Genomic DNA, 14,679 nt, shown 5'->3' on the forward strand with positions numbered 1-14,679 from the left:
AAAAGTCAGGTAAAATTTATGGGCACGTAGATGGTCATTGGAGAGGGACTCAGCCACCAGACATGCAGCTTTGAGAAAGGTGGGGCAGAGGTGTACCTGCTTTCTTGTGAAGAGTTTTGAGACATTTTGATAAATGAAGAATCTGGGACAGAAATAAAAGAACATCACACAGACACACAGACACAGACACACACACACAGACACACATACACATGCATATACACACTTTTAGCTTTCCCAGGTGGCTCAGCAGTAAAGTATCTACCTACCGTTTGTGAAATGTGGGTGCCATCCCTGGGTCAGGAAGTTCCCTGAGGGAAGGAAATGGCAACCCACTCCAGTATTCTTGCCTGGGAAATTCCATGGACAGAGGAGCCTGGCGGGCTACAGTTCATGGGGTTGCAAAGAATCGGACACGACTTAGTGACAATACAGCAACCAACACACATTTCTGTGCTGTAAAGAATCAAAATGAACGTGTTAATTGGTTTGGAAGGAAACGGGAAGTTTCTACTCTTTTGTTTTTTTTTTCTACTCTTGTTTTCCTTTCTCTTTCTTTAACCTTTTCTGTACTGCATGGTTTTCTTACATGGAGCATGCGCACATATGTGTGTGTGTATATATATATATTTTTTAATGTTAGAAAAATTATGGGAGATTTTAGGTTTTGTCCCTGTTTTCCTCAGTATTAAAAATTCAACAATAAAATTAACTGAATACATGAAAAGAAAAAAGAAAATAAGTCTATAAAAGCAGTCATGATATTCTGATAGAGAAAAGAGTCAAAGAGAAAGCAAGCATGGAGTAAAATCCCGATTTTACTTTTTAAAATTAGAGATAAGAGATTGAAATAAAGAAATTAACACAGCAACAGATTTTTTTCTTCCCTAGATGGGTTCTACTGTCTTCTTTGGGTTTTTCTATATTTTTTTAAATTACATATTCCACAGTTAATGTTTGTGTATCTTTTGTAATCTGATAAAAAATAAATAGATGCACACCACTGTGAGCGTATTTAATGCTAATGAGTTGTGCCAAAGAATTGATGCTTTCAAATTGTGGTGCTGGAGAGTCCTTTGCACAGCAAGAAGATCAAACCAGTCAATCTGTAAGGAAATCAACTCTGAGTATTCAATGGAAGGAATGATGCTGAAGCTGAAACTCCAATACTTTGGCCACCTGATGCGAAGAACTGTCTCATTGTAAAAGACTCTGATGCAGGGAAAGATTGAAGGCAGGAGAAGGGGACGACAGAGGATGAGATGGTTGGATGGCATCGTAGACTCCATGGATATGAGTCTGGGCAAGTCTGGGCACTATCTGGGAGATAGTGGCGGGCAGAGAAGGCTGCTGCTGCTGCTGCTGCTAAGTCGCGTCAGTCGCGTCCAACTCTGTGCGACCCCACAGACGGCAGCCCACCAGGCTCCCCCGTCCCTGGGATTCTCCAGGCAAGAACACTGGAGTGGGTTGCCATTTCTTTCTCCAATGCATGAAAGTGAAAAGTGAAAGTAAAGTCGCTCAGTCGTGTCCGACTCTTCGAGACCCCATGGACTGCAGTCAACCAGGCTCCTCCGCCCATGGAATATTTTAGGCCAGAGTATTGGAGTGGGGTGCCATTGCCTTCTCCGAGAGAAGCCTGGTGTGCTACAGTCCATGAGGTGGCAGAGTCAGACACGACCCAGTGACGGAACAACAAACAACATACACGTTACAATGCTCGTGAAAGATTACAATTTAAATGGGTGCATTTTACTGTCTATAAATTGTACCCCAATTAAATCGATTTTTTAAAATATTTTAAATACCACAAAAGTATTTCACATACTATCCTCATTTACCTTAAAAACTAACGATTACTTATAAGGTTTACAAAATTAGTTTATCCATTGAGCCCTCAAATATAGCAGTGACAGAGAACACAATATCCAAATACGTGCAAACCACTCAAGAAAACGTTGCTGTGCTGTGCTTAGTCGCTCAGTCGTGTCCGACTCTTTGCGACCCCATGGACTGTGGCCCATCAGGCTCCTCTATCCCTCGGGATTCTCCAGGCAAGAATACTGGAGTGGGTTGCCGTGCCCTCCTCCAGTGGATCTTCCCAACCCAGGGATGGAACCCAGATGTCCCGCATTGCAGACGGATTCTTTACAGTCTGAGCCACCTGGGAAGCCCCAAGAAAACGCTCAGTTTTAGGAAATACGGGCTCTGTTCAATTGGCTTCCTGGGTCCAGGCGTCCAAGGCGGGGGAAATCGGGGACGGGAGCCAAAGCCGGCAATATTGGCAGGAGACAGGATGCAGAGCCTGGGACGAGCTTGACTCTCCCTGCCAGCCGCCCGGAACCCGGAAGTGTGGCTTAGGTCAAGATTCTAAGGCCGCATGCGCACCGCCTAGATGACCAATAAAAACGAAGGGAGGCGGGCGTGGGGGAGGGGCTATCAAGCCGGAAGTGTGGCGTTTTACCACCCGAACTTTCCTGGAGGCCATGGAGGCTTACGAGCAGGTCCAAAAGGGGCCCCTGAAGCTGAAAGGCGTCGCAGAGCTCGGAGTGACTAAGCGGTAAGCCCTGAGATCCTAGGAGACCCTGTATTCTCTTCTTTAAGCCTCTCCCTGAGACCTCTGGATGTTGTCCTCTGATGCGCCGTTATCCACCTCTCCTACCCAACTCATCTTCTAGGAAGAAGAAAAAGAAAGACAAAGACAAGGCGAAACTCCTGGAAGCGATGGGAACGAGCAAGAAGAACGAGGAGGAGAAGCGGCGCGGACTGGACAAGCGGACACCGGCCCAAGCGGCATTCGAGAAGATGCAGGAGAAGCGGGTAAGGCGGGTGGGAAGCCTCGGGATGCCTCTCATCGCGGGTCGGGGTCTCCCTGGATGGATTCCGAGGCAAGACCCGGGACGCGCGGGGGAGGAGAGCGGTAGAAAGGACCTTAATTCCGGGGAGAAGATAGTGCGTGAGTAAGAGAGGAAGAGTTCACGGGGGGCAGGACAAAGAAGGTTCTTCGGCCAGAGTGAACCACAAAGGGGAGAGACGGAGACCCAGGTTTAGATTCCAGCGCTGTCGCTCATTTGCCCCGTGACACTGGGTCAGTGACTCACCTCTTGGTGCCTCAGTTTCCACAAATATAAGAGTCAGGATAATGCGGTCTCCTGAGAGGGATGGAAACTTTGCATGGGGTGACGTGGATAAATGGCACTTAGTCTGGCATAAAGTCAGTGCTCAGTTCGCAGTTGACGTTAAATGAGCGTACTCACTGCTGTAAGTCACCGCAAAGTGTTTCCATGACAACGCTGGCAGCTTCAAATATGTTGTATTTTCAAGCTCTGATGAATGAATTCTCTTCATGTTAGATATTTAATAAATTCGGGTGACGGAAGGATAGCTCAGCGTGGGATAGATAAGTTCTGCCCATTATGCTTGGGGGAGGGAGTAATCAGTCTAGGTCCCGTGGTTCCCGCGAGATGCTGTTTCCTCCCCCACCTCCCCACTCAAGACAATTCGGCAATGTTTAGAGACTTTCTGTTTAGAGACTTTTTTTTTTCTTTTTTTACAACTTGGGTGTGTTAAGGGGTGGGGAGGGGTGCTGCTAATGCTTGAGACAATGTGTGCACCCCCACCCCCACCCCCCACCGCCCAACACCCAGCAAAGATTGATCTGGCCCAAAATGTCATTAGTGCCCAGGCTGAGAAACACTAACCCTGGTCCTGGTGATTTGGTCCAGTAATATCAGCAAAGGTAACTCATTCCTTCCAGGCCTAATTGAGTCATAGGAGAAAAAAGAGAGAGACAACTAACTGGCTTTGACAAGATTGCATCCCATTCTGTCTCTGCTGCTCTTGATGATGTAACTCTGGGCGAGCTGGCTCACCTCCCACACCTTAAATTTCTTCATCTCTATAATGGACTCAAGTCCCAACCTCAAACCTGTAGGTTTGTGGTGAGGAATTAACAAGTGAATGTACTTAAGGTGCTTCCTTAAGGTTCTAGTCAGAGGCAGGGCTGGGATTTTACTGCTGGAGTTGGGCTGGGATGGGAGAGAGAAGCTCATACAACTGTCAAAGTGACCAATAATGGCCCCTCAGAGTAGGGCAGTCATAGTGGAAGTAATGGAAGGTATCAGGTTTGGGATAGGTTTTGAAGGAAGAATAGCCAGATAAGCTGATGGGTTGGGTGTGGGTTGGGAAAGAGGAATCAAGGATGATCAAGATTTTTGCTGGGAGAAGCTGGGTGAATGGAGGTACTGGTTTACTGAAATTGGAAGGACTGTAAGTAAAGCAGGTTTCTATAAAGTGGGGAAGCAAGATCTTAGTTTCAGGGACTTTTTGGGCTTCCCAAGTGGCACTAGTGGTAAAGAATTCACTTGCCAATGCAGGAGACATAGACCCAGTCCCTGGGTCAGGAAGATCCCCTGGAGTAGGAAGTGGCACCCCACTCCAGTATTCTTTATATATATTTATATATATATATATAATTTTATTTATTTTTGGCTGTAATGGGTCTTCATTGCTGTGAGGGCTTTTTGTCTAGTTGTGGCCAGCAGTGGCTACTCTTCCTTGTATTGTGGGGGCTTCTCATTGAAGTGGCTTCTCTTATTTTCCCACTTCAGTATTCTTGCCTGGAAAATTCCATGGGCAGAGGAGCCTGATGGGCTACAATCCATGGGGCAACTGAGCAACAGAGCGTGTGCATGCACACACACACACACTCTCTCACTCTCTCTCTCTCTTTCTTTCTCTCTCTCTCACAGACACACACACACACTCTCTCTCTCTCTCTCTCTCTCTCTCTCTCTCTCTCTCCAATTGTTACGAATCTGCCTTCCACTGCAAGGGACGTGGGTTCCATCCATGGTCAGGGAACTAAGATCCACATATCTTGGAGCAGCTAAGCCTGTGTGCAGCAAGGCAGCGTGCATGGCAGTGAAGACCCCGAATGCCGCAACAAAGACCCAGTGCAGCCAAAAAAAGAAAAGATCTTGGTTTTAGAAGTTAAATTTGAGTGCCCGTTAAAAATTCAAGTAGAGAATTGTCATGGACATTCTTTGATACCTGAACCTGCAGTTTGGAGGAAAGGTCTGGGTAGTTGTTCTGGGGCTGCATGAGATCCCTCGAGGACACATAATGACAGAAGAGGTCTAGGATCAGACCTGTGACGATCAGAGGGTGGGAGAGAGGAACTTGCAAAGGAGCACAAGCCAGAAGGATACCAGGAGAGAGCATGTTCGTAGGAGCTGAGTGGAGAAAGCGTTCCAAGAGGAAGAAGCGGGACTTCCCCGGTGGTCCAGTGATTAAGCAGCCATGGAACTAAGATCCCACAGGCTGCGGGACAGCTACACCCAACTGCCACAACTAGCGAGAAAGACCGAACACCACCATTAAGAGCCCACCCTTACACAGCCATAAATAAATCTGATTTACCCTGAATTCCTTAAAAAAAAATTTTTTTTAATTAGAAGCGATCAACTGCACTCCAAGGCGTTAGTTGGAGTTTGTGATGGGGAGGAGAGGAAGACTGATTTGAGTGGATCCAAATGGGGATGGGGAAAGGCAGAGGTGGAGACAAGGATTTGAAACAAGTCTCAGGAGATTTGCTATCAAAGGGAATGGAGAAACTTCTCCAGCTGGAGGGATAGAAGATCAAGGTGAAATTTTTGTTGTTGGAAATGAAGTACTCCTGAGGGTTTTGTTTGACGGAGGAGAGGGGCGTCAGGGAGCAGGTGCAGGCAAAGCGAGGACAGTTGGGAAATGCGGATTCCCTCATGAAAGAGTGTTGGATTGAGCACAGTGGGTGTTATAGGCTGGACAGCTCCTAGAAGGAAGGCTCCAGCCTGGTGGAAAGGGTCAAGGCTTGGCATGTCCAGCTCCATCTCCCACTCTTCACTCTGGTCCTGGTTTTTTCTTGTCTGTGAAGTGGGGTATGTGACAGCACCCATGATAGCCTGTGAGTTTGGTGCATGGAGTGGGAGGAGGGAGGGCAGAGCCCCGCCAAGTGCCTGGCATTGGCGACAGCTGGCCAAGTCAGCATGGCCTCTTGTGAGGAGACATGGACCCCACTGGGCTCACAGCAGGAAGAGGCAGGGATGGACAAAGCAGAGACTTGAGAGAGAGAGGGAGTGTCAGCTAGGTGGGCGCCAGCTGGATACAGAGGGAGATGAGGAGGCAGCAAAGGAGACCGCACAGCGGCAGCCTGCAGTATCTCTCAAGCTTCCCTGGGTTGGCTGGATTTAACTGGGTGCTGCTTCTGCTGGCCTCCCTGGGAACCTGGTGTAGCCAGATGGCAGCTGGAGCTGGAGCTGGAGCCCCAGCCAGGCTGGAACATCCGAGGTAGCTTCACCATGGTGTGTCTGGTACCTCGGTGCTCCTTCTAGGACATTCCTCCCCACACATCATCTCATTCTCCAGGTCCGTTCTTTCCAGGAAGGTCATCAGACTGCCCGCATGATGACTAGCTTCTAAGACCTCTTCTTATGTTTTCAGCACTGGCACTGAATTCTGTTAGGTAAACTGTGTCACAGGACCAGTCCAGAGTCAGCATGGTAGGGGACTGCACCAGGGCAGCAGTACCAGGCAGCTGGGTTCATTTGCAGGGGAGGTGGGGGAGCACCACAGTGCGCTGGCCAGTAAGTGAGAGCCGGGTGTGGCCCCAGGTCAGTCTGACTCTGTATCCCATGCTTTTAACTCATACCAGGTACCACTGGTGTTAAGCAAGGAATGGGGTAGGGCAAGGTGGTTGCAGGATGGATGTTCCAGAATTATGCTTGTCAAGGTGATCTGGACTTGTAGCCCTCTTGACACTGTGTACCATCACTCGGGGGGCTCAGTGGTGAAGAATCTGCCTCCAGTACAGAAGATACAGGAGACACGGGTTCGATCCCTGGGTTGGGAAGATCCCCTGGACAAGGAAATGGCAACCCACTCCAGTATTCTTGCCTGGAAAAATCCCATAGACAGAGGAGCCTGGTGGGCTACAGTCCATGGGGGCGCAAAGAGTCGGGCGCGATTGAGCACGCACACACCGTCACTCAAGCTCCTACTGTGTGTCAGGCCCTTTACCTTCCTCATTTATCATCCTTCCTCAGACCTCTTCTGAGACTTTTCTTTTTCTGCAAACTGGGAAAGCAGTCAATTGCCCAAGGATGCAGGAAGCATATATACAGCTCCCACCAGTCTCTCTTTAAGTCAATGGTAGTATGTCTCCCACCACTCAGACCAAAGGGCAGCTGATGTGAGTTCCTAGTGGTGCATGTTTTGGCCAGGCATCCCTGTTGGACCCTCCTGAGTGGAGTCGAGGGAGGGGCGGGGTGCATATCCTGAGACCTCCAGCCATACTGAATGTGAGAGCCAGGCTGGCCCGGGTTCTTGTCTTCCATCCGGTGCTGGCCTGGGCTGCACCAGGCATGTGACTCACCTCCACTTCTCTCCTCCCTTCAGCAAATGGAAAGGATCCTGAAGAAAGCATCCAAAACTCACAAGCAGAGAGTAGAGGTAAGTCACGTGCTGGTGGGGGAGACTGGGCCACCTAGGGGCCAGGCTGGGCCGAGAGGCTGGGAGCCTGGCAGAGGAGCATTGGAGTGCTGGCAGATCTACCCAACCTCCCCAGGGTCAGGGCATCCAGAAGGCCTGGCAGGGTGGATTTGAGAGCGGGTGGGGGTTCACTGAGGAGAGACGGAACGTGGAGAAAGGGGACTGGGCACTGCTGACGTGGCATTTCCCCTCGGCTTTCCCAGGACTTCAATAGACACCTGGACACGCTCACGGAGCACTATGACATTCCCAAAGTCAGCTGGACCAAGTAGCAGGCCCACCCTGGATACCAAGTGGCATCAAGGAGGAGCAGAAGGCAACGTCGGCTATGTTTGGGGCCTTTGGTATTTTCTAGAAACGTTCTTGTGCACACATCCTTGCATCTTCTGCTGAGACACTGCTTTTCAAAGCTGTGTGTCCTCATTCTGGAACTTGATTAAAGTAAGACTGTCCTTTTCCTCAGTTTTGATTTCTCAGTAGCACATAGACAAGAGACCTCTTTAGTTTGAAAAGTTTATCCAGAGATGAAGGTTATTTCTGGGTAAGTGCCGTGGAAAAGTGTTCTTAACCCCAAATTGCCTCTGACTCTTCGACAGCCAGCCAGCTGGCTTTGCATGGATAAAACTGACTCCAGAGAACAAAGAGCTGATGTCGTCGCGGCCCTGAGCATGTACATCCCTGTAGAGCCCTGCACGGCCTGCCCTTTTCAGTTCCTTCTGGCTTGGGTCTTGTGCTCTCCTAGGGCCTGGAGAAGCCACTTGGAGCTCTGTAGCCTTCAGACTGCTTCCTCAGCCACCTGGCCAGTGAGGCAAGACAGCCTGGGAAACAGAACCAGCACCTAAGGCACCGATGAAACAACACCTCGTCCCTTTTTGATCCTGTGGCCAGCGTGTAGCCTCTTCTCCCAGCATCCCCATTCCAGACATGGGTCTAGTGGGTGTCACCATGGCAGACATTGCCAGTCAACACAACTTTCTTTGTAAGGGAACCCAGTCAGACACAGCCTGCCATCTTACCCTCAACCCTGGGCTCCAAGCAGCCCCCTGTATTTATTCAGAGTTGGTACATTACGCGTTTGGCATTCACCAAGGCAGAGCCCCAGCACAGACAGACGTGCACACAATTGAAAGGAGGGACTCAGGTCCCCATGCTGGAGAGCCAGGATCTTCGAGGGTCTCTGTGTCCCCACCAGATGAGGATCAAGTTGCATTTGCAATTGGGAGAAAGTGTGTTGACAGAGATGCTGAAAGGATAAGAAAGGGAAGAAAAACCAAGTATTGGGTTTGGGGACTGCCACATGTGGAACGCAGAATAAAACAAAAAAGCTATTAAATATAAGTCTGAGTAGCTTAATTACAGACTGTTTGACCGCCACTAGAAATGTTGCCTCTTGTATTATCACTCACAGAGAATGTCCATGCTGCAAAACCACTATCCCTCAATTTGGAAAAAGTAGATGACACGTTTTCACCTGTGGTTTGCAGCCCACCTATGGGAGGTGACGTACTGTCTCATTAGCAGTGGCTCCTTGGGGCAGATTCCCCCATTGACTGGAAGGCGCTTTGAGGCCTTTACCACCCATGAGTCGGCAGCTGGGGTCTTCAAGCATGATGTGGTGGTGCTGTGAAAAGCATGCATTGACTGGGGAAGACAGCTGTTCCAGTTCTCCCTGCCCATCAGACCACTCCAAAGTAGAGAGACTGAAAACAGTGGGCTTTCTCTCTCATGATTTTGTGGGTTGACCAAGCTCAGCTGGGAGGTTCTGCTTCACGAGGTTTAGTTTATTTCACGTAAGTTACAGTGACTTGCATGGTGCCAGAGGTCTTCCAGAATCTCTCTTCTTGTAACCGATTCCATGGGGCCAACACAAGTCACTGCCAAACCCTCTCTGGGAGGGAACTACCCAGGGCATGGACAACCAGGAGATGTGGTTCACTGAGGGCCGACGGTCTACCACAGTGGTTCTCAGAATCTATGGTAGGCTCCCCTGGGGAGCATTAAGAACCGCTGATGCTGGGACTTCCTGGTGGTTCAGTGGTTAAGGATCTGCCCTCCGGTGCAGGAGACATGGGTTCCACCCCTGGTTGGGAAACTAAGATCCCACATGCTTTGGGGCAGCTAAGCCCAAGCGCCACAACTAGAGAAGTGTACACACCCAAGAGAGCCTATACACTGCAGGAAAGACCTAGGGCAGCAAGAATCAAAACACACGCCAGTGCTTCCTGGGTAGGCTTCCATCGTGAAGGTTTTTCAGAGCTCCCAGCTGACCCCAGTGTGCAGGAAAGTGAGATTCCGGTCTAGCACAATCAGTATGGTCTTTTTCGAGATGTCACAGAGGTCTGTTCATTGACTGCAGCTTCCCTGGTGGCTCAAACAGTAAAGAATCTGCCTGCAGTGCAGGAGACCCAGTTTCAATCTCTGGGTCAGGAAGATCCCCTGGAGGAGGTAATGGCAACCAACTCCAGTATTCTTGCCTCGAAAATTCCATGGACAGAGGAGCCTGGCAGGCTACAGTCCATGGGGTCACAAAGAGTCAGACACAACTGAGCAACTATGGTCCTATACATTCACTGCCAACGATGAAATTCAGGTGTGATTCAAATTCCTCCAAATATGGAGAAAAGCAGGTTACAAGTAATTTATGTATAGTGTTCAGGGCTTCACTGGTGGCTCAGACAGTAAAGAACACCTGCAATGTAATGTGGGAGACCTGCGTTCAGTCCCTCGGGTGGGAAAATCTGGAGAAGGGCATGGCAACCCACTCCAGTATTCTTGCCTGGAGAGTCCCACGAACAGAAGATTGCAGAGTCAGACACGACTGAGCAACTAAGCACAGCACACATACTGTGACAGTACTTTTGGCACCTAGAAGTCTTTCCTCAAAAGATTTTGTCCTCCTAGCCCTGCTGACACTGTATTAGACATCTAAAATGCCCAGTTGCCATTGTTTAGTCGCCAGTCCTGTGTGACTCTTCGCGACCCCATGGACTGCGGCACACCAGGCTTCCCTATCCTTCACTATTTCCTGGAGTTTGCTCAAACTGCTATCCATGGAGTCGATAAAGCCATCCAACCATCTCATCTGCCTCCCCCATCTCCTCCTGCCTTCAACCTTTCCCAGCATCAGGGAATTGGCTGATGCTGGGAATTTTCCAGTGAATTGGCTCTTCACATCAGGTGGCCGAAGTATCGGAGCTTCAGCATCAGTCCTTCTTATGAAAATTCAGGGTTGATTTCCTTTAGGATTGACTGGTTTGATCTCCTTGCTGTACAAGGGACTTTCAAGAGACTTCCAGCACCGCAGTTCGAAAGCATCAAGTCTTCCAGCACCGCAGTTCGAAAGCATCAATTCTTCGGCGCTCAGCCTTCTTTATAGTCCAACTGTCACATCTATATATGACTACTGGAAAAACCATAGCTTTGACTGTATGGACCTTTGTCAGCCCAGAGCAAGCCTGAAAAGGAAATGCTTCATAATGGGAGGTGTTACCCATTATGGTTTTTCTTTTTGTCTTACACTTTTGTCATTTCCTCAGTTTTTCTTCAGTAAGATATTTGTAATTAGAAAAGAGACATGTTTTTCTAAAACACTGCAATAAATTAGGGAAGAATGAGGCCAGGTAATATAGGATTTCTTAAGACAGTTGGTGCAGACTTTGTCTGCATTGTGCAAGAATTCTTCCAGCCCAGGATTCACTTGAGAATCTTGAAAGATTTGTCGTCAAAATCTTGGCTGTCTGCATTACCAGTGCCAAACAGGAATACGGAGACAGTTATGGAGGAGAAAGAAAGACTGGCTTTATTACTTTGTCAGGCAAAGGGGGAGCACAGTCTGCCAGCATCTCAAGAACGGTGTCCCACGCCCCACCACCATCTGCCCCCATGAGCAGGGAAAGGTTACATTGGCTGAGTATGTGATAAGGATCAAAGCAGTAACAGTCCTGTATTTTTTCTTCTGCAGGGTCCTACGTGGTTCATGCTTCTAATCTTGATGAGTCTCTTTCTCGGGTGGTTTTGTTGCTGCTTCTTTGATTAGCAACTCTTCTGCCCTTTGGAACTTAGAGAAGGTCATGGAGGCCAAGAGCTCTGCCTACAAGGAATGGAGGACAAAAGGACCTCCATGCCCCAGGGTCCCACAGGGCCCTGCTCAGCATCAATTCTACTTTTCTCCTCTGGATTTTCTTGTAATTACATCTCTACCCCAAGTACAGTATATATAATCACAGAGTTGCAAAAACTCTCTTTCAAAACCCCAAATGGAGGTAATAGGGGAGATAAAAAGATAAGTGAGAGGCAGGCAGCCTGGGTAAATGGTTCTGACACTGATGGACTGGGCCCAGGGCACTGTGATGGTTCATTGGGATGAAATGCAGGCATTTCTCCAGTGTTCATAAAGCAAAAGAGATATAATTGAATTATATTAATCAGGAATCACAATCTGTATTACCCACAGTAACTGCTAACTATAGTAATCACATATTTTTGCCTATGTTCAGTGGGGTGTGGTGTTCAAGAGATCAGTTCAGGCAATAAACTGGCACACTTGTTCATTGACAAGTGTTAACACTGACAGGTGACAGGCACTGTTGATAAGACTCAACTTAGGGCCATTAAGAGAATTTGTCTGACCTCTTTCCAAGTAACCACCCGCTTTGTTGATGTTGTTCAGTCCCTAAGTTATGTCCAACTCTTTGCAACCCCATGAACTTCAGCAAACCAGGCTTCCTTGTCCTTCACTGTCTGCCAGTGTTTGCTCAAATTCATGTCCATTGAGTCAGTGATACCATCCAACCATCTTACTGCTTCCTATAAACCTACACAGCATTTTAAAAACCAGCGACATTTCTTCGCCAACAAAGATCCAAATAGTCAAAGCTATGGTTTTTCCAGTAGTCATGTATGTATGGATGTGAGAGGTGGACCATAAAGAAGGCTGAAGAATTGATGCTTTTGAACTGTGGTGTTGGAGAAGACTCTTGAGAGTCCCTTGACCTGCAAGGAGATCCAACCAGTCCATCCTAAAGGAAATCACTCCTGAATATTCATTGGCAGGACTGATGCTGAAGCTGAAGGTCCAATACTTTGGCCACCTGATGGGACTCATTGGAAAATACACTGATGCTGGGACAGATCGAGGGCAGAAGGAGAAGGGGATAACAGAGGATGAGATGGTTGGATGGCATCACTGACTCAATGGACCTGAGTTTGAGCAAGCTCCGGGAGTTGGTAATGGACAGGGAAGCCTGGCGTGCTGCAGTCCATGGGGTCGCAGAGAGTCGGACACGACTGAGTGACTGAACTGATAAAGGGTGTCACAATTGGTGACTGTGCATTTGTTTCCTAGACTTCCCCACCAGACTGTGAGTTCCGTATGGCTCTGGGTGGGTTCCACCACCAGGATTTTCTCACCTAATTTGGCCTGCAAAGTGGGAGTTTCCAGCTGCTATGGCTTCACCCAGCCAGGCACCTTACAGAGCCCAGCTTCAGTTGGCCCCGCCCGCCGCCTCCAGGCCTCTCCCGGCCCCGCCCCTCTGGGCTTACTTCCGGGATGCTTGAGGGAGGAGCGGGAAATAGGGCACATCGGACAAACTGCGCCTGTGCACAGTGCACCCTGCGCCGGCGCATTCTTGACCGCTCCTCCTCGGCCGGACATAACGGTCCGCGCGCGGCTCCCCCGACCGGAAGTGGAGAGGAACTGTCGCGGGGTGCGCCAGGCCCGGCTCACCGCCTGGCAGTCCCCGCTGTCGCCGCCGCCCTCGGCTTCTGCCGAGGCTTTCCGCAGCCGCCATGTCCGCCAGTGCCGTCTACGTGCTGGACCTGAAGGGCAAGGTACCAAGGGCTCCCAACCCTCCGCGTTGCCAGGCAACCGGCGGGGGCCTCGCCCCTCGGGGACCCACCCTGTTGCTAGGTAACCGTCCAATGGGAGCCACCTTGGTCTTAGGCAAGGAAGCCGTTTGGCCTCACCTGAGGACTCCACCCTTTGCTGGGTATCCAGGAAGGGGTCTTAGGTCTGCGAGGCCTGCCTTGTTGCTAGGTAACGCGGTGGGCTGCCGCAGTTGCCAGATAACCGGCTGCACGACCCTCATCCCCACGTCTGTGGGTTGGGGGTTTTAGGCCTCTGTGGAAGACCGGGGCAACCCGAGGCGGTGGAGAGCGCGGGCCGCAGCCGGCTGGGAAGCCAAGCCAAGGGGCTGCGCGACCCTTGACCAGCGGTGGTGAAGCGTGTCGGGGACAGTGTACCTTCGGGCCAGTACCGCCCTCTGGGAGCTCGGCCCGTTTTGTTTATCCAGCGATTTTTGTGTATTAGTCCCTGAAGCAATTTCTTAACGTTCAGTGTGACACTGAGTTACAAGGGCTAGGTGAGGTGGTTGGTGGGAGTGCCATTTTCACAGAGGGAGAGACCGAGGCACAGACAAAGTGCCCACGGTCGCATCGGTCACAGAAAAGTGGCGGCTCTAGGAGCTGAATCCAGAGTCATTTATTCATTTAGCTGATATTTGAGGAGCACTTACTAAATGCCAAGCAGGGTGCTAAGCCTTGGGCTGCCTTTGGTGAGCGGAACCAGAGTCAGTCCCTGAACCTTGTCCTTCTGGAGCCCACGATCTGGTGAGTGGGAGGGACACTCATCTTAAAAAGCACAAATAAATGTAACTTGCTGTGGTGGAGCAGTGAGGATCTAATAGAGTCAGCCTCCACTGGGGATACGGGAGCACTGCCCAGGGGGAGTGACAAACCGGCTGAAACGTGAAGGAGCAGTAGAACCCTAGGACCCGCTCCCAGGGGGCCTTTCGGGGTGGGGGGAGGTTCTAAGAAAGCTTTTTATATGAGGGATCTCGAAGCCTTTCAGAAGTGGCCTGCTGCCTTCCCCCAAGTCTGTCCTGGCTGGAGGGCAAGTGAGTATCTGGTCTCTTGCATTGAGGAGTAACAAGAGTAGGACAGTTTGTTGTCGTTCAGTCGCTAAGTCCTGTCCGACTCTTTTTGCGACCCCGTGGACTGTAGCCCACCAGGCTCCTCTGTCCATGGGATTCTGCAGGCAAGAATACTGGAGTGGGTTGCCATGCCCTCCTGCAGGGGGTCTTCCCAACACAGGGATCGAACCCATGTCTCCTGCATTGGCAGGCATGAACAGGCAGATTCTTTACCACTGAGCCACCA

General features: G+C 49.9%; 2 protein-coding genes across 2 annotated transcripts in view; both read left to right on the forward strand.

Moving 5' to 3' along the window:
* FAM32A (family with sequence similarity 32 member A) lies at positions 2,402–8,515 on the forward strand. The gene is made up of 4 exons (XM_013965028.2): positions 2,402–2,557; positions 2,676–2,817; positions 7,432–7,485; positions 7,728–8,515. Exons 1-4 carry the CDS (start codon positions 2,484–2,486, stop codon positions 7,794–7,796), a joined length of 339 nt encoding a protein of 112 aa, XP_013820482.1. The 5' UTR covers positions 2,402–2,483; the 3' UTR covers positions 7,797–8,515.
* The window catches only part of AP1M1 (adaptor related protein complex 1 mu 1 subunit), a 31,053-nt gene continuing 29,502 nt past the window's right edge, over positions 13,129–14,679 (forward strand). Inside the window, exon 1 of the mRNA XM_018051333.1 lies at positions 13,129–13,353. Within this exon, the coding sequence (XP_017906822.1) occupies positions 13,312–13,353 (42 nt within the window). The 5' untranslated portion in view covers positions 13,129–13,311. The remainder of the gene's footprint in view (positions 13,354–14,679) is intronic.

Source organism: Capra hircus, chromosome 7 (genome assembly GCF_001704415.2).
Source record: "Capra hircus breed San Clemente chromosome 7, ASM170441v1, whole genome shotgun sequence".
Lineage (NCBI taxonomy): Eukaryota > Metazoa > Chordata > Mammalia > Artiodactyla > Bovidae > Capra > Capra hircus.